This window comes from Dipodomys merriami, unplaced genomic scaffold (genome assembly GCF_024711535.1).
Source record: "Dipodomys merriami isolate MVZ:Mamm:240054 unplaced genomic scaffold, mDipMer1.0.p SCAF_25, whole genome shotgun sequence".
NCBI lineage: Eukaryota > Metazoa > Chordata > Mammalia > Rodentia > Heteromyidae > Dipodomys > Dipodomys merriami.
Window position 1 is genome coordinate 16,984,542 of NW_027203937.1, and position 19,943 is coordinate 17,004,484.

General features: G+C 40.1%; 1 protein-coding gene across 2 annotated transcripts in view; it reads left to right on the forward strand.

Annotated features, from left to right (window-relative positions):
* Positions 1–16,701, forward strand: part of Rab6a (RAB6A, member RAS oncogene family) — a 66,490-nt gene extending 49,789 nt beyond the window's left edge. For both annotated transcript variants that reach the window (XM_070035038.1, XM_070035037.1), the window contains exons 6-8: positions 7,366–7,459; positions 12,515–12,581; positions 14,688–16,701. In XM_070035038.1, the coding sequence (XP_069891139.1) occupies positions 7,366–7,459; positions 12,515–12,581; positions 14,688–14,752 (226 nt within the window). In that variant the 3' untranslated portion in view covers positions 14,753–16,701. The remainder of the gene's footprint in view (positions 1–7,365; positions 7,460–12,514; positions 12,582–14,687) is intronic.
* The last annotated feature ends 3,242 nt before the right edge of the window (positions 16,702–19,943 follow it).

Consider the following 19,943-nt stretch of genomic DNA (forward strand, 5'->3'; position numbering starts at 1 on the left):
AAATAAGATAAACAAGATTGCCTAATAAGTTTAGAGCAGTAAAATATGAATCTGGGATTGAGAGCAATAAGGCAACTAGATATGTAAATTTCATGCCAGAGATAGAGGCTTGTGCCTATAATCCTAGCTACTGTGGAGGCTGAGAGCAACTTTGAGGATTTCAGTTTAAAGCCCAGGTAGACAAGTTCATGAAACTTTTATCTCCAGTTAATCACCAAATGCCTGAAGCAGAGGTGTAGTTTCAAATGGTAGAGAGCCAGCCTTGAACAAAAAAGCTGACGGAGTGCCTGAGGCCCTAAGTTCAAGCCTCATTACTAAAAAAAAAACAAAAACAAAAACAAAAAACCCAGAAATAGTTATGTAAGTTTCAGAGTCAGAGGCTATATAGGTCATGAAACTTCAAGAGATCACTAGGGAAGTGGTTGCAGAGAAGAGAAGACTAAAGAATGCCATTTTAAAGCATCAGGTATTTAAAACATCATTTTTCAACCTTAGTACTATTGACATTTTAGGTGGTTCTTTCCTTGTGGGAACTGCTCTTTGCATTATAGGATATTTAGCATCATCACTGGCTTATACCTATTAGATTTGAGTGGCACATACACATCAGGTTGTGACAGCCAAAATTTTGTTCCTGGTTGAGAGCCATAAATTTAAAAGTTAAGGAAATGAGGAAGAACTGCCTGAACAAAGGAAGAAAAGAAGGCCACAAAAGTAGGAGAAAATATTGGGTAGGGTAAAATATTCTAGAGGAAGTTGAAAATGTTTTAAAGAGAAGTTAATGATGAATTATAGGCATAACTGAAGTGGTAGAATGCCTGCCTAGTAAGGATGAGGCCCTGAATTCAAGCCCCAGTACTGCAGAGAGCATATGAGATGTTAAGGGTGGAAAGGGAGCCAGGCGCTGGTGGCTCACACCTGTAATCCTAGCTACTCAGGAGGCTGAGATCTGAGGATCACAATTCAAAGCCAGCCAGGGCAGGAAATTCCGTGAGACTCTTCAATAAACCACTAGAAAACCAGAAGTGGTGCTGTGGCTCCAGCGGTAGAGCACTAGCTTTGAGCTGAAGAGTGCTGGGACAGCACCCAAGCCCAGAGTTCAAGCCCCACGACCAACAACAACAAAAAAAGGGTGGAAAGGGAAAGAGAGATGGATAAACTATGCAAATCCCTTTTCAGGTCAAATTAAATGAAGAGTAAGAATTAGTTACCAAAGGGCTGGGAAGGTGGCTCAGAGGTAGAGCACTTGCCTTGGAATGCATGAGGCCCTGGGTTCAGTTCCTCAGCACCACATAAGCAAAAAGAAAAAAGCCGGAAGGGGCACTGTGGCTCAAGTGGTAGAGCGCTAGTCTTGAGCTGAAGAGCTGAGGAACAGTGCCCAGGCCCAGAGTTCAGGCCCTACAACCGGACCCAAAAAAAAAAAAAAAAGAATTAGTTACCAAAATTAGAAATTTGGAGATTTTTGGTTCCTGTCCTGAGGCCTGAATCCAGGAACTGGGTGTTGTCCCTGTGCTTTTTGTTGTCAAGGCTAACACTTTACCAGTTAACCATAGCTCCACTTCTAGCTGTTTGGTCACTAATTAGAGACAAGAGTCTTACAAACTCTGCTCCCTGGACTGGCTTTGAACCATGATCTTCAGGTATGAGCCAACAGTGCCCAGCAATCTTACTTCTAACAGCAAATAAACATGCTAAAAGAGTTCAGGTAAAACTGACATGCTATTCAAATCTATACTAGGAAAACAGAAACACTAAGGAAATAATACAGATTTGAACATATACACAGACATATTCTGCCCTTGGATAGAAACACTTAATGTAAAGATGTTAATTTTCTGGCCTGGGCACTGTCCTTGAGCTTCTTTTTGCTCAAGGCTAGGGCTCTACCACTTTGAGCCACCCTGCCACTTCCAGTTTTCTGGTGGTTAATTGGAGATAAGAATCTCAGACTTTCCTCCCCAGGCTGTCTTTGAACTGTGATCCTCAGATCTCAGCCTCCTGAGTAGCTAGGATTACAGGCATGAGCCATTAGCACCTGGCTTCGCAAATTTATTTCTAATTGAACATATCCAATGATCAGATGCCAATAGCTATTTTTTCCTAAAGCTAGACTTGAAAAAAAAATTCAGATGGGCATTTGGCCATTTCATGTATTAAAATATTTATAGGGCTGGGAAGGTGGCTCAGTGGTAGAGCGCTTACCTTGCATGCTCGAGGCCCTGGGTTCGATTCCTTAGCACCACATAAGCAAAAAGAAAAAAGCCGGAAGTGGCGCTGTGGCTCAAGTGGTAGAGCACTAGCCTTGAGCTGAAGAGCTGAGGGACAGTGCCCAGGCCCAGAGTTCAGGCCCCACGACCGGAAAAAAAAAAAAATAAAATAAATAAAATATTTATAAAGCCTATACTTAAACAAGGTCTGGCAGCATTACTAGTATATGGAACTGAATAGAAAATCTGGAAATACATTTATTTGCATATGGAAAGTAAGTAAATGGATTGGGATAACTAACCTATAGGAAAAGATAAAATTGGTTCAAGTCCTCCTACAGGAACAGATTTCACAAACCAGATTTAAATGTAAAAAAAAAAAAAAAAGTATGGGACCAAATTCTAGTGCTTTATAATGCTAATACCATGACAGAAAATAAGTGCAAATATTAATAAAATGCAATTATATGAAAACACCATGAAGTAAGTGGCAAACAGGAGAAAGTATCTGTAAATTATATAAGAAGTATCTAATAGGTAATAAAAGACTTCTAAAAAGAAAAACAGCACTGTAGAAAAATAGAAATATTCACAGTTCATAGAGGGAATATTTACCTTTAAATTATATTTATAAAACAATCTTCCTCTTACTGAGAGAAATACAAATTAGGACTGGGTCTGGCTTAAATGATAGAGTACCCGACTATCAATTTCAAAGCCTGAGTTCAAATCTCAAAACCATATGATGAAACTACATAGACAAACATTTTTTCTTTTCAGATGCCAAGATTTCAAATTTGGTGAACTTCTCTGTTAGCAAGACTGCAGGGGAATGTATACTCATAGACAACTGGGCCAACATAGAGTGATGTAAACACAATAAGAAACAGAGTTGTTTTTTTCCCTTCTCTAACATCTAACTTGTATCTCTCCAAGATACATTGTTAAGAATACAAACTAAAGCCGGGCGCTGGTGGCTCACGCCTGTAATCCTAGCTACTCAGGAGGCTGAGATCTGAGGATCGCGGTTCAAAGCCAGCCCGGGCAGGAGAGACTGTGAGACTCCTATCTCCAATAAACCACCAGAAAACCGGAAGTGGCGCTGTAGCTCAAGTGGTAGAGCACTCGCCTTGAGCTGAAGAGCTGAGGGACAGTGCCCAGGCCCAGAGTTCAAGCCCCACGACCGACCAAAAAAAAAAAAGAATACAAACTATGCTGGGTACTAGGCATAGTTGGTGCGTATCTGTAATCCTAGATACTCAGGAGGCTGAGATCTAACGATCATCTCCAGTTAGCCATCAAAAAGCTGGAAGTGGAACTGTGGCTTAAATGGTAGAACATTAGCCTCAAGAAAAAACAAACTTAGGGACAGCCCCTGAATTCAACCCTCAGGACAGTGTAGACACACACACATGCACGCATGCACGCGCGCACATACAATATAAACTATATATTACAAGCCTGTTTGCTGTAACATTATTTAGAATATGTAAAGACTTAAGTAAACAAGCTAACCATCCACAAATAAAAATAAAATAAAGAGCTGTTCCTATGGTATAAGTCACACCTGACCACCACAGTAAATCATTCCTGTAATCCTAGCTACTCAAGAAGCTGAGATCTGAAAATCCCAGTTCAAAGCGAGCTTGAATAGGAAAATCCATGGGACTCTTATCTCCAGTTATCTACCAAAAAGCTGGAAGTGGAGATGTAGCTCAAGAAGTAAAATTCCAGCCTGAGTGAAAAAGTTAAGGGACAGTAGTTATGCCTCAAATTCAGTGCCAGTACTGGCACCAAAATGAATGAATGAAACTACTCAAAGTAGTCTAAAAACACACTTTTTTCCCCAGGGGTGGGAAGGTAGGCAGGGTTATTTGAAGAAATATTCTGTTATATTTAAATTACAGAAGCCATTGAAGATTATTAGGTAAAGCCGGGTGCTGGTATCTCATGCCTGTAATCCTAGCTACTCAGGAGGCTGAGATCTGAGGATCGAGGTTCAAAGCCAGCCTGGGCAGGAGAGACCGTGAGACTCCTATCTCCAATAAACAACCCGAAAACCAGAAGTGGCGCTGTAGCTCAAGTGGTAGAGCACTCTCCTTGAGCTGAAGAGCTGAGGGACAGCGTCCAGGCCCAGAGTTCAAGCCCCACGGCCGACCAAAAAAAAAAAAGATTATTAGGTAATAGACTTGATAAACCAACTCAAAGAAGCTCTCTAGTTAAAAAATAGGCAAATTTGATGATGAACAATTACTGTCATATGTTTAATTTAAATCATTCCTCCTTCTGATTCCTGTTCTCACACCTCCCCAATAATTATGACAAGATAACTAAATAGTTGAGAAAATTCTGTTTAGAAAAGTAGTTGCTATAAACAACAGTTGGCAGAACCTGAATAAAATCTGTAGATTTAATGATTGTATGATATTGATACTAAGTAATTGTCATTATTTATTAGGAAATTCATCGTACTGAGATGTTTGGGACTAATGTCTGTATATTGGCAATCTACTCTCACACTGTTAAGTGTTTTTCAAAAATTAGCTAAGTGCTGGTGGCTCATGCTGTAATCCTAGCTACATAAGAGGTTGAGATATGAGGATCACAGAAGCCAGCCAGAGCAAGAGTCTATGAGCCTGTCAGTCAGGGGGCTTGAACTCTGGGCCTGGGCGCTGTCCCTCAGCTCTTCAGCTCAAGGCTATCACTCTACCACTTGAGCCACAGCACCACTTCCAGTTTTCTGGTGGTTAATTGGAAATAAGAGTCCCATGAACTTCCTGCCTGGGCTGGCTTTGAACCACAATCCTCAAATTATTTTTCTAAGTATTTCTATTTATACGTACAAATATAGCGAAAATGAGAGAACAAAACAATTTAATGTAGTAAAATCCTAAACGTTGAGATGTTAGGTAATAATATCCTTGTTTTTAGAGCATGGAGAATTTACAGAATCATAATCTTAATTTTTTTGTGGAACTGAGGATTGAACTCAGGGCTGTGTGTTTGCTAGGCAGATGCTCTACCATTTGAATCATGCCTCTACCCCCTACAATAATACCTTCTTGGAGACAAGAGGGTAATGGAATCTAGTACCCAAGTTGTAAGTATTGGGAGTAAGGACAGTTACTCCATAGTAATTGAACTACAGTAGAATATAAGGACACACAGGTAAAATGGTAGATAAATGTGATGGAAGCTTATGAAAATTTTCCTCCATTGCTATTTTCTCTGTTGTAGAAAGAATTTTTGTCAGTTAAGATCTGGTTAATTAGAACATTTACATATTTATTAAGTACCTATATGCCAACAAGGTACTAAGAATGTCAGAGTAAAGGAGATAATCTAATACTTGAACAACTCCCTATTTGAAACACTGATAATTATGTACCCTGTAAAAGTATCATTTTATATTGAGGTTTTATCATTCATGCCTTTTACCAACTTGTTCAATTACAGAAATCCACAAATCCATCCTAATGAAAATGACCCACAGTACACAAAATATTAAGCGCAAAGATGTTTAGAGCAATATTTTTCACAGTAGTCTAAAATTTGAAAACAATTGTATTTTTAACAGTTGTGTAGTAGTTTTATACATTTTGGTGATGTCTAGCAATGAAAATTATTTTACACAGCCAGGTGCCAGTAGTTCATGCATGTAACCTACCTATTCAAGATCTGAGGACTCCAGTTCAAAGCCACCTGGGCAGGAAAGTCTTTGAGACTCTTTAATTTCCAGTTAATCACCAAAAAGCCAGAGTGGAGATGTGGCTCAAGTGGCAGAATGCTAGCTTTGAACCGTAAAGCTCGGGGGGGGGGGGGGGGGGAGAGGAGAGTTCAGTTACAAGGCTAAATGCATATGATTTAACATAAAGGAAAATGCAGACAATTAAGTGTAGGTTTTGGGTGTAGGTTGCAATTCTGAGGATTAAATGCAGAATTTTGTGCATGTTAGGCAAGTATTCTATTACTGAGCTACATTGCTACAAAGTTTTAAACACATTTTTTTGGCAGTAGGGGCTTGAACTCTGGGCCTGAGCACTCTCCCTGCACTCTTCAGCTCAAGGCTAGCGCTCTGCCACTTGAGCCACAGCCACACATCCGGCTTTTTGTTTATGTGATGCTGAGGAATCAAACCCAGGGCCTCATGCATGTGAGGCAAATCTTCTTCCACTGAGCCACTTTCCCAGCCCCCACATTTTTAAAAAGGGAAAACAATTATAGATGAATTCAGCCAAGTAAAAGCAGATTTTTAAATTAACTTTTCTATTTTATTATAACGATAATATACAGAGGGGTTAACATTTCATAAGTCAGGTAATGAGTACATTTCTTTCTTTTTTTTTTTTTTTTGGGTCCGGTCGTGGGGCTTGAACTCTGGGCTTGGGCGCTGTCCCTCAGCTCTTCAGCTCAAGGCTAGCACTCTACCACTTGAGCCACAGTGCCACTTCTGGCTTTTTTCTTTTTGCTTATGTGGTGCTGAGGAATCGAACCCAGGGCCTCAGGTATGCAAGGCAAGCGCTCTACCACTGAGCCACCTTCCCAGCCCCAAGAGTACATTTCTTTTTGGACAATGTCACCCCTTCTTTTGCTCAAAGCAAATTAGTTTTTTTTAACTCTTTTTTAAAAATCAGTTAAGTATAACTATACACAGACATACACACACATATGTGATTTAAAAAACAATTTTTTGTAATACTGAGGATTAAATCCAGTGCCTTATGCTTGCTAGGCAAGATCTCGCTTATCTCTTTTTTTGTTTGTTGGTTTTATTTTGGGTCAGGTCGTGGGCCTGAACTCTGGGCCTGGGCGCTGTCCTCAGCTCTTCAGCTCAAGGCTAGCGCTCTACCACTTGAGCCACAGCACCACTTCGGCTTTTTTTTTTTTGCTTATGGGTGCTGAGGAATCGAACCCAGGGCCTCAAGCATTCAAGGCAAGCGCTTTACCACCGAGCCACCTTCTCAGCCCAAGATCTCTATCTCTTGAGCCACACTCAACCCCAGAATTATACAAACTTTAAGTGTTTTGCAAATGCATAAAGTGTTTTGCTGTATAGCTAGCCACCTATATCAAAAGTTGTTTTTAGAACTTTTTTGCCACCTTTAGGTTATATTTACAAAGTAAGAATTTGTCTGTCTTTTAACTCATTTTACTACAGGCAAGTGTCAATTGAGGAGGGAGAAAGAAAAGCCAAAGAACTGAATGTCATGTTTATTGAAACCAGTGCAAAAGCAGGATACAACGTAAAGCAGGTAAGTGTCCTTTGAGTATGAGATGATGTTACCAAATTGAGAAAACATGAAATAATTGTGTGTGCCTGCTATTCTCTAGTGTAAGATTTTCTTCCAATTAGCAACAGCTAGCAACAGCAGGCCTCATGATCTAGCAACATATTGTCAAAGAAGTGAAAAATTATATAAAAAATATGTATTTTTTGGAAAAAGGGAAATAATTTGCCCAAACTTCTTAGATTTTATGTAAGGTAACTATTGTATTATCATTATAAAGTTATAAGTTTCCGATATTCATTCTTCATTCAAACCTCATTGTTTTAAAGGTAAACTTCCCTTATTTCAGAGTTTGATGATGGCAAGACTACAATAAATAAAGCAAGTATTTAACTGATTATAAAAGTGCATTTTGGCCGGGCGCCAATAATCTTAGCTAGTCAGGTGGCTGAGATCTGAGGATCAAGGTTCAAAGCCAGCCCGGGCAGGAAAGTCTGTGAAACTCTTATCTCCAGTAAACCACCAGAAAACTGGAAGTGCCACTGTGGCTCAATTGGGAGAGCGTTAGCCTTGAGCTGAAGAGCTGAAGGACAGAGCTCAGGCCCAGAGTTCAAGCCCCATGACTGACAAAAGAAAAAAAAGTGCATTTTGGTTGCTTAAGAAAATACTGGTAGCTGGGTGCCGGTGGGCTCATACTTGTAATCCTAACTACTCAGGAATCTGAGATTTGAGGATCACAGTTCAAAGCCAGTCCAGTCAAGAGTCCCTGTGAGACTCTTACTTTCAATTAACTACTCAAAAACTGGAAGTAGTGTTGTGGCTCAAAATGGTAGAGCACTAGCCTTGAGCAGAAGAGTTCAGGGACATCTCGCAGGCCCTGAGTTCACTGACAGAGAGAGAAAGAATAAGAATATACTGGTGTTTATAGTAGGAGTGTTTTGTGGGGAACAGTAAGAAAATGTAGATAGATTACCAGACTATCCTTCCTTCCTTCCTTTCTTTTCTTTTCTTTGGGTCCGGTCATGGGGCCTGAACTCTGGGCTTGGGCGCTGTCCCTCAGGTCTTCAGCTCAAGGCTAGCGCTCTACCACTTGAGCCACAGCGCCACTTCCGGCTTTTTTCTTTTTGCTTATGTGGTGCTGAGGAATCGAACCCAGGGCCTCAGGCATGCAAGACAAGCGCTCTACCACTGAGCCACCTTCCCAGCCCTTCCCTTCCCTTCCTTCCTTCCTTCCTTCCTTCCTTCCTTCCTTCCTTCCTTCCTTCCTTCCTTCTTTCTTTCTTTCTTTGTCGGTTGTGGGCCTTGAACTCTGGGCTTGGGCACTGTCCCTGCCCTCTTCAGCTCAAGGTGAGTGCTCTACCACTTGAGCCACACCACCACTTCTGGTTTTCTAGTGGTTTATTGGAGATAAGAGTCTCCTGGACTTTCCTGCCCGGGCTGGCTTTGAACCGAGATCCTCAGATCTCAGCCTCCTGAGTAGCTAGGATTACAGGCGTGAGCCACCGGAGCCTGACTACCAGACTATTTTCTGTAATAGGGGTCAGCCAAAAGCTCACTGGCTTACTTAATCAAAGCAATATCATAGAGTAATGGTTACCTGACTTGCTATAGTGCATACCACTTACTAAAGTAATAAAAATTGAAAATCTCTTAAGCGAGGCGCCAGTGGCTCATGCCTGTAATCCTAGCTACTCAGGAGGCTGAGATCTAAGGATCTCGGTTCAAAGCCAGCTGGGCAGGAAAGTCCATGAGACTCTTATCTCCAATAAACCACTAGAAAACCAGGAGTGGCGCTGTGGCTCAAGCGGTAGAGTGCTCACCTTGAGCTGAAAAGCAAGGACAGCGCCTAAACCCAGAGTTCAAGCCCCACGACCAACCAAAAAAAAAAAAAAAAAATCTCTCCAAAATTAAATATTCCAACCAGACACCAGCATTTCATGCCTATAATTTTAGCTACTCAAGAGACTGAGATCTGAGGATTGAGGTTCCAAGCCATCTAGGCAGATGAATCCAAGAGACTCTTACCTCCAGTTAACCAGCAAAAAAAAAAAAAGCCAGAAGAGGAAGTGTAGCTCAAGTGGTAAAGCTCCAGCCTAGATTGAAAAAGCTAAGCAAGAGCACAAGGTAGCTAGTGCAGGTGGCTCACACCTGTAATTCTAGCTACTCAGGAGGCTGAGATCTGAGGATCAAGGTTCAAAGGCAGCCTGGCAGGAAAGTCCACAAGACTCTTATCTCCAGTTAATCACTAGAAAACTGGAAGTGGCACTATGGCTCAAAGTAGTAGTGCTAGCCTTTAGCAAAAAAAGCTCAAGACAGTGTCCATACCCTGAGTTCAAGCCCCATGACAGACACACAACAAAAAAGTACAAGGTCCTGAGTTCAAGCCCCAGTACTAGCACCGAAAAAATTTTAAAAACCATAAATATATTAAAAAATTCCTAGAGCCTAACTGAAATACATAGTAAGTGTAAGTGGCTGAACCTGTAGAACCTATAGACAATTTAGGATTTTGAATAATAGAAGTTATGTCTTGCCAGGCCCTGGTGGCTCACATCCATAATCCTAGCTACCCAGGAGGCTGATATCTGAGGATCATGGTTGAAAGCCAGCCTGGGCAGGAAAGTCCATGAGAAGTAGCACTGTAGCTCAAAGTGGTAGGGTGCTAGCCTCAAGCCAAAAAAAAACTCATGGACAGGGCCCAGGCCCTGAGTTCAAGCCCCGGGATTGACAGAAAAAAAAAGTCATGTCCTACTGTAAAATTAGTAGTTATAGAAGTTATGTCCTTCTATCAATATTTACAGGATTGGAATCTTTAGATAGCTTGTAAAGAAAACTGTTGATGGCTAATATCTTTATTAGGTTTAATAGTTTCCAAATTTAGGTAACTCCTCGGATGCTGATTATTTTATTAGCATTTTAAAACAGCTTTATTTGAAGTATAACTTGTACATCCTAATACAAAATGCTCCAAAATCTTGATGTTTTGATAACTTACTTGATAACACAAATGGAAAGTTTCACACCTGACCAAATGTGTCAGGTTAGTCAAAACACAGGTACACTAAAAATATTGTAATGAATTATCTTCAACTATATATATAAAGGGGTATTTGAAACATGAGTTAATTTCCTATTTTGAGTTAGGTGTCATTCAAATGTATCTCACAGTATAAATTGCTATTGGAATTCTTGGAACAGAACTGCTTTTTAAAATTTCTTTTGTAACTTCCTTGATTTTTTTTGGGGAGTGGGGTGGGAGGAATAGTCGTGGGGCTTGAACTCAGGACTTAGGCGCTGTCCCTGAATCTTTCAGCTCAAGGCTAGTTCTCTACCACTTTGAGGTTCAACTCCACTTCCAGTTTCCTGGTGGCTGATTTGAGATAAGAGTCTCACAGTCTTTCCTATCTGGGCTGGTTTTGAACTGTGATCCTCAGATCACAGCCTTCTGAGTAGCTAGGATTACAGTCGTGAACCACCGGCTCTACTGTAGCTTCCTTCTTAACTTACAAAATGTGTTACATATATGTTAGAATTCTGTTTCTATTTCTAGAATTTGTGCTTTGTTGGCTTATATAATTTAGTCAAGGAAGAAAAATTCCTGGAACTCCCAGATGAGAGAATGAAACCAAAGTTTTATTTTAAGAGCACATTTAAGCCAGGCGCTGGTAGCTCACTCCTGTATTCCTAGCTACTCAGGAGCCTGAGATCTGAGGATGGCAGTTCAAAATCAGCCAGGGCAGAAAAGTCATAGTGAGACGCTTATCTTCAATTAACCTCTCAAGAACCTGAAATGGAACTATGGCTTAAAGTGGTAGAACACTAGCCTTGAGCAAAAGAGCTCAGGGACAGCTGGCAGGCCCTGAGTTCAGATCCCACAAGTGCAAAAAACAAAAACAAAAAACAAAACTAAAAACATACATTTAAACTGGGCACTAGTGGCTTATACATGTAATCCTAGCTACCCATGAGGCTGAGATCTGAGGATCAAAGTTCAAAGCCTCCCCAGGCAGGAAAGTCCATGAGACTCTTATCTTCAATTAACTACCAGAGAACTGGAAGGGGAGCTGTGGCTCAAAGTGGTAGAGCAACTAGCCTTGAGCAAAAGCGCTCAAAGACAGAAGTAGGCCCTGAGTTCAAGCCCCACAACCAGTTTTTTAAAAAACACATTTAAGATGAGCATAGTAAAACTGGGGGCTGTTGGCTTATGCCTGTAACCCTAGCTACTTAGGAGGCTGAGATCTAAGGTTTGCGGTTCAAAGCCAGCCTGGACAGGAAATGCCATGACATTCTTTATTTCTAATAAACCACTCAGAAAACCAGAAGTGGTGCAGTGGCTCAAGTGGTAGAGTGCTAGCCTTGAGCTGAAGAGCTGAGGGACAGTGTTCAGGCCCAGAGTTCAAGCCCATGACTGACCAAAAAAAAAAAAAAAAAGCTAAAGAACAGTATCTCACCAGTTGGGGGTATTTATACTGATCTTGGTATTTTAGAATCATACTAAAAAACAGCCCACCTACTTCACTGAAAGAAGGTAGAGGAAAGGCCAGCTGCATTGGTTTCACAGGTCTTAAGTTGATTTTTTTTTTTTTTGTCGGTCATGGGGCTTGAACTCTGGGCCTGGGCGCTGTCCCTCAGCTCTTCAGCTCAAAGCGAGCACTCTACCACTTGAGCTACAGCGCCACTTCCCTTAAATTGATTTGTAATAGTACTTTTCTAAGTAATTGTCAATAGTAATTTTGACTATGCAAACTTTCATTATAGATTTAATACATTGAATTTGAAACAATCCTTTATAAAAGTTAGAATTTCCACTTACTAAATGAATGATGTGTTCTCTGTTTCTGTAGTACTTTATGACATTTTGCTGCTTATTTCAGAACTGTTTGTTATGTTAATATCTTGTCTTACCATATGATAGCAGAGACCATGACTTTATTCACTCTTTGTATTTGGCATGTATTTCACATATTTATGCATAGAAAATATAGGCATTTTAGAGTCCAAGAGAAGAATAACCCAGAAGCCACATCATTTAACTTGTGATCCTGAGTCATCAACCTTGATAATATCTCTCTCCCACAGCTCTTCCGACGTGTAGCAGCAGCTTTGCCTGGAATGGAAAGCACCCAGGACAGAAGCAGAGAAGACAGTATCCTGTTTGGTTCTTCAGAAAATTATTACTGCTAGTAGTTAGACCTTTATTTGGTTGGCTAAGGAATGTTAGACTATTGCCTTTTACAGACCAGAATTGATGGCTTCAGTGTATAGAAACAAGGTTTTTCTACAGCTTTTGGGTTCTAGTTATCCATGTACACTCTTTACAGCTAGCTGGTCACAATAATTACTCAGCGAGAGTAGTGGTTTTTATTTTGTTTGGGGTTTGGTTTTGTTTGTTTTGGTGGGCTAGGTAGTTGGTACTGAGGTTTGAACTCAAGCCTTGTACTTTGTAAGCACATACTCTACCACCTGAGCCATGACTAGCCCTTTTTTGCTTTAGTTTTCAAGGCTTTACCTGGGGCAGCCTTAGACCTTTCTATAATCTATTGCAGAGCTGAGATGAGGACATGAATCACCATGCCTGGTTTGAAATGGGGCTCATTAACTTTTTTACCTAGACTTGCTTTTACTCTCTGCCTCCCAAGTAAGTGGCTAGTTATAGGTATGAGCCCTGCTCCCTGCCACATGCCTGCTTTTCAGTGAGCAGGAAATTTAGAATCTCAGTCTCTTCCTTCAGTTTAAATTCCACTAACTTGGGCCGGGCGCTGGTGGCTCACGCCTGTAATCCTAGCTACTCAGGAGGCTGAGATCTGAGGATCGCGGTTCAAAGCCAGCCTGGGCAAGGAGAGACCGTGAGACTCCTATCTCCAATAAACCACCAGAAAACCGGAAGTGGCGCTGTAGCTCAAGTGGTAGAGCGCTCGCCTTGAGCTGAAGAGCTGAGGGACAGCGCCCAGGCCCAGAGTTCAAGCCCCACGACCGACAAAAAAATAAAAAATAAAAAATAAATAAATTCCACTAACTTTAGGTTTTCCTCCTACAGTATATCATATTTACTTTTCCTACTTCTAGCATTTTTGAGCTCTCTCTTTGCATGGGCAAAAAATAACTCAGAGAGAGGCAGTGTGGCATACAGTTGCAATCCCAGCTACTCAGAAAGGAAGATTAAGGTTTGAGACCAGCTGGAGCAAAAGTTAACAAGACCCTATCTCAAAAACAATCCGGCTGGGCACTGGTGGCTCACACCTGTAATCCTCCTACCTACTCAGGAGGCAGAGCCCGGGCAAGAAAGTCCATGAGACTCTTACCGCCAATAAACCACCAGAAAACCAGAAGTGGCGTTGTGGCTCATGTGGTAGAGCACTAAGCCTTGAGCTGAAGAGCTGAGGGACAGCTCCCAGGCCCAGAGTTCAAGCCCAATGGCCGACCAAAAAAAAAAAAAAAAATCTGAACAAGCCTATGATGGTATAAGTCTTTGGTCTTAGCTACTCAGAAGACAAACAGGAGGATTGCAGTCCAGCTCTGAGCAAAGTTACCCAAAAAAATCTGAAAAACAAAGCCAAAGGAGATATGGCTCAGATTGTAAGGTACTTGCTTTCCTAGTAAGTTCAGGCCTTTGAGTTTAATCCTCAATACTGCCCAAAAAAGGGAAGAAGGGAAGGAAGAGAAGGGAGTAGGGAAAGTAATGGATTGTTGAAGGGAAGGAAAAAGGGACAGGAAGAGAAGAGAGAAGAGAAGGGAAGAGGAAAAAACAAGTGAGAGCAAAACTGCATTTTAACCTCTACTTTGTGGAATATCATTAGATGTGTTTCATTATTAACAGTTATTTCTCAGGATTTTGTTATTTGCATTCTATATTTTCCTTATATAGCCTCTTTCAATAGGAAAACATTATTATTAAGCTACGTAACTTATAATATTTAGTATTCACCTCTTTCCATTTATAAATGTTTTCCAGGTCTTTATTACTTTTAATAGAATAACGTGGTCTACTGAAGTGCCAATATTTATTAATTTTCCCCCTACTATTGGAATTCTCTTGTTTATAGGCTGTTGTCAGGTTTATTTTGTATAGATAATTCTTTAAGGAATATCATCTTCATATAGTTCCTTGCTCCTGTAGAATAACAGATATAAGCAAATTCTTTCATTTGAGCACCTTGTATGCTGAGATGACTCAAGATTTTCCAAATATGTCAGAATTCAGTGGACTCAGAATTATGCTTTTCCAATTATTACTCCTTAACTTTTGTTTCAGTGATTGACATAAAACTGGAAAAACCTCAGGAGCAACCAGTCACTGAAGGAGGCTGTTCCTGCTAATCTCCCAAGGCATCTTTAACCCATCTGCAGAAGCTCACTGCTTTGGCCCCATTCTGTTTCATTGACTGCAGTGTGAATATTGGCTTAAATCTTTCCCTTCAGTAATAACGTGTTGCAATTCATCATTGCTGCCTGTCTCGTGGAGATGATCTATTAGCTTCACAAGCACAAAAAAAAAAAGTCAGTGTCTTCATTATTTATATTTTTTAAAAAAAAGCCAAAAGATTCCAGCATATTCCAGTGATAACTTCAAAGATTAGATACATTTTCTTAACATTTCTTCCCTTTTAATGTTAACGATAATGTGCTTTAAAATGATGGAAACCTCAACTGTTATGAGCGTGGCTTGGTTAATGAGCTGTATGCTCACAGAGGCAGTCGCTTACCCACTTGACCTCTCCCTGCTTTTCTTACCTTTCCTTTTTCCTCTCCCTGTTTATATCCTCCCACAAAGCAAACAAGAGACAAACGATTGTCCAACCAAGCCACTAGAAATACCTTTTGCTTGCTCTAGGCTATGGGCCAAGATGTCCAAAACTATTCTTAAACACTGATATAAATTACTTAGACTTTCTTTGAGGTCAGAACTCAGCTATTGTGGGCAGTGCTTTGAATGAGGAAAGGGTTCTGGTGTTAAGTTCAAAATGAACTGAGAACTTAAAAATAGGGGAACATAAAATGTATTTGTGACCCTTTTGAATGTGCTTTATTAGACTCTGGGAGAGAAAAGTAACCAGGTGCTTCAGAACAGGTTTTTAATACTTAATTCCTCATGATAAAATCATAAAAAGCTAATGAGATATTTCTCCCAAGCCTGTTAAATTGTCATGATAGTTACTCTCTACATGTGCACACGCAGTCCCCAACACCAACATTTACCTTTCTAAGCAATAGATATCACTCATTTTTATTTGCTTTTTAAAAAAATGCTATGCAGGCAAGGCATTATAAAAGACAAATTCCTTTAAGAAAAACCAGTGGAAGAATAAATTTGGCACCATGGTTAAAATTACTATAACTAATAGAAATAATGATATCTGAAGCTTACCAATGAATGAAAGAACCCTCACAGTATAACAAATACTCTATACTGGATACTTGAGGTCAAATTTGAAGGTGGAAATTTTCTTGTAAGCCCCTAACAGCAGATTAGAAAAAGCATATATATATTGAAGAGGAAAAAGAATGGAAATAAAAAGTCAATATTACACAGATTTATGCCTTATTTTTTAGCATTTTTAAATGTTGGGTCTTTCAGGCTGGTCTTTCTTTTTATTAGATCTGTATAGTTTAGTTAATAGTGATTTAGTTTTATATTTAAGCTACAATTAATCTTTTTGGTGATATTTATTTCTTTTTCTCTTTTAAAAACTTTAAATTTCTGTGTTTTGTTGAATCTGTTTAGAGCTTCATCACCATGGCAATATGTATTTCTCTTAAAATATTGCAAACCAGTATACTAGGAGTGCACCCTTTTAATCTTTACTAGTTATTGTGAGATTGCTGTGAAAGTTAATAAACACACTTGTAAATACATTGTTTGCAGGGGAAAAACTTCTGAGTTACAGCTCAGAAAAGGCCTGCTGAATTTATGTTGTAAGCATTACTTAACACAGTATAAAGATGAAAAGAAAAATAACTTCATACTTCCTCATCTACTCATTGCAACAAAACCCTTCACTGGGGAAACCTTATTGCCCTATCTTCCTCTTTGTCCTCCACTTCTCACTTACTGTCACCTTGTAATATTCAGAGAGCACTTGGATTATGGATCTGAATAGAGAAATGCTTTCAGAAAATCATTAGCCCACATACCCGTAACTTATACTCAAAGATGGGATGGAGTTATAAAGTGCTTTTATAATACAATATTATTGTTAAAAGCAAGGATTGACTCTTTGGTTTTATTTTGACCTGGCATGTCCTGAAATAAATATCCATTCAATATGTCAGATGGGTCATATTCTTTATTTGGAGGTAGTTGTGGTTTCTGAAAAGGAGGTGATTATCTTTTTACACTGTCACATTTGATTCTTTTATGCCATATCTTTAAGAAAATTACCAGTATGCTGCTTTTAATACTGATCTTACATTGGCTTAGGGTTCTTCGACCAATGGAAGTATAGTTCAGTTTTTTTAATAAACATAATTTTGCTGCCAAAATCATATAAATAAAACAATTATTGACTTGATTTCCCATTCCTGCCAAGTTTTTGAATTACCATATGTTTCTTCATCTCTTCCCTAGAACTAACTATAAAAGGAATGTGGAATCCATAAAAATAAGAACAAATGTGAAAAGCTTGTGGGTGTCACAACTCTGAGAAGTGAGAGAGTGGCTGCAACTTGAAAGATAGCCCTGTTTTTCTAGGGTATAGTAATAGTATATAGTCATGTACTCTGTAGTGACATTTAGTCAATGATGATGGTTCATATGTATTTTGTGTATGTGCTCTGATAGGAGTTTGAACTCAAGGCCTCTCACTCTCATTTAGCTTTTTGCTTAAAGCTGGCACGCTACTATTTGAGCCTTGCCTCTAATCCAGCATTTTCCTGGCTAATTGGAGATAGATTTTTCTTCCCTGAGCTGGCTTTGAACCTTGATCCTCTAGATCTCAGCCTCCTGAGTAGCTCACATTACAGATATGAGCCACTGGTTCCCAGCTGGATCATATATATTTGGTCTCAGAAGATTATAATAGAGCTAAAATATTCCTATCAGTTAGTATAATGTAGCACGACACATCTTCACTTGTGGTGATGGATAGTATAAATGTTCTGGGCTACCAGTCATATAAAAGCACCACAAGGGACTGGGAAGGTGGCTCAGTGGTAGAGCACTTGCCTCTCATGCATGAGGCCCTAGGTTTGATTCCTAGCACCACATAAACAGAAAAAGCCAGAAGTGGCGCTGTGGCTCAGGTGGTAGAAAACTTGCCTTGAGCTGAAGAGTGCAGGGAGAGTGCCCAGGTCCAGAGTTGAGGCCCCACAACTGACAAATAAATAAATAATAAAAAATAAAAGCATCACAAGCTGGGTGCCAGTGACTTATCTCAGGAGGCTGAGATCTGAGGATCACAGTTCAAAGCCAGCTTAGGCAGGCAAGTCCATGAGACTCTTATCTCCAATTAACCACCAGAAAACTGGAATTGGTGCTGTAGCTCAAATGGTAGAGCACTCACCTTGAGCTAAAGAGCTGAGGGACAGTGCCCAAGCCCAGAGTTCAAGCCCCACAATGGGGGAAAAAAAAAGGCATCACAAATACAATTGTATACAATACTTTGCTTTTGATTTTTCTGTGAGTATAAGCCTGTAACAGACTGGACCTAGTGACTTGCTCCTAAGAAATAGAATAATAGCAAAAATAATGAAATGTTACTCTGAAGATTCGATTCTGAGTCAGGCATGGTGGTTCAGAAGACTGAGATCTAGAGGATCAGAATTCAAGGTCTGCTTGGCCAGAAAAGTTTGTGAGACTTTCCAGTTTTCCAGAATAAAGAAAGATTGGGTCATTGCTCAAGTAGAATGGCAGTCAAGCAAGAAAGCCAAGCAAGCATGAAGTCCTGAGTTCAAGCCAACTGGTTTTAGGGGATGAGGAGATTCGATTATGAAAGATTATAGCTTAAAAAAATAATTTTATTGTTATTATTAAGGTATTCTGCAGAGGAGTAACCATTTCATATGTCAGGTAATAAGCACATTTCTCTTTTTTCTTTTTTGACATTGTCACCCTTTGCTTTCCCTTAGTTTCCTCCTCCCATCCCTGCATAGGCCGTTTTCCACATAATACATGCTGAATAGCATGATTGCATTTGTTTACTCTTCCTCCCTTCCTTTGTGCATGAGTCCCCTTTACCACCTCCCCCCCTCCAAAAAAAAAAAAGCCACTACCATCACCAACAATAACAAAAGAAACCCACATTTACATTTCCTGGAGTTCATTTCTATAAATAGTATTTTAAATGTTTGGAGAAGTTACACCTTTAGGTTTCATCCCTAAGGATATCCTTCTTTAGTCTGACTGTATGTGGATGCCTAGAGTCCTTCATAGTTTATCATGTCCAGTTATATTTAGCTGTAACTTCCATATATGAGAGAAAATGTGCCATTTGTCTTTTGAGCTTGGCTTACCTCACTTAGTATGATTTATTCTAGGTCCATCCATTTTTCTGCAAATGACCATCTTATTCTTTCTAATGAATGAATGAAATTCCATCATCTGTGTATGTATGTATATATTTTATATGTGTATGAATGTGTACATTTTATTAATCTCATCTGTTGTAGGGCAACTGGACTGTTTCTATAACTTGGCTATTGTGTGAATAATGCAGCAGTGAACATGGATGTGCAAGTTCCTTTACTGTATCCTGACTTGTAATGATCTGAGTAGGTGTTCAAGAGTGGTATGGCTAGAAAACTTCTAGATTTAGTTTTTTGAGGAACCTCCAAATTGTCTTCCAGAGTGTTGTTTTTTTTTTTGGGGGGGGGGTTAGTCATGGGGTTTGAACTCTGGGCCTGGGCCACGCTGTCCTTGTGCTCTTCAGCTCAAGGCAAGTGCTCTGCCACTTGAGCCACAGTGCCACTTCTGGTTTTCTGGCAGTTAACTGGAGATAAGTCTCTCAGACTTTTCCTGCCCAGGCTGGCTTTGAACCACGATCCTCAGATCTCAGCCTCCTGAGTAGCTAGGTTTACAGGCGTGAGGCACCAACATGAACTCTTGATTTGGCCAGTCTACCTAGGATGATATGGAATTTCAAGGTTGTTTTGATTTGTATTTCCTTCATTGCCAGGGATGTTGACCATTTCCTCATATATCTATTTGACATTCTTTTTCTACTGAGAAATCTCTCTTTTACCATTTCATGATTGGTAAATTTTTGAGCTCATTGTATATTTTGGATACTAGGCCTTTGTTGGATGTATTGCTGATGAAGATTTTCTCCCAGTTCATCTTTTTTTTGGGGGGGGGGGAGGTCCAGTCGTGGGGCCTGAACTCTGGGCTTGGGCGCTGTCCCTCAGCTCTTCAGCTCAAGGCTAGCGCTACCACTTGAGCCACAGCGCCACTTCCGGCTTTTTTCTTTTTGCTTATGTGGTGCTGAGGAATCAAACCCAGGGCCTCGAGCATGCAAGGCAAGCGCTCTACCACTGAGCCACCTTCCCAGCCCCCCAGTTCATCTTTCTCATTTAA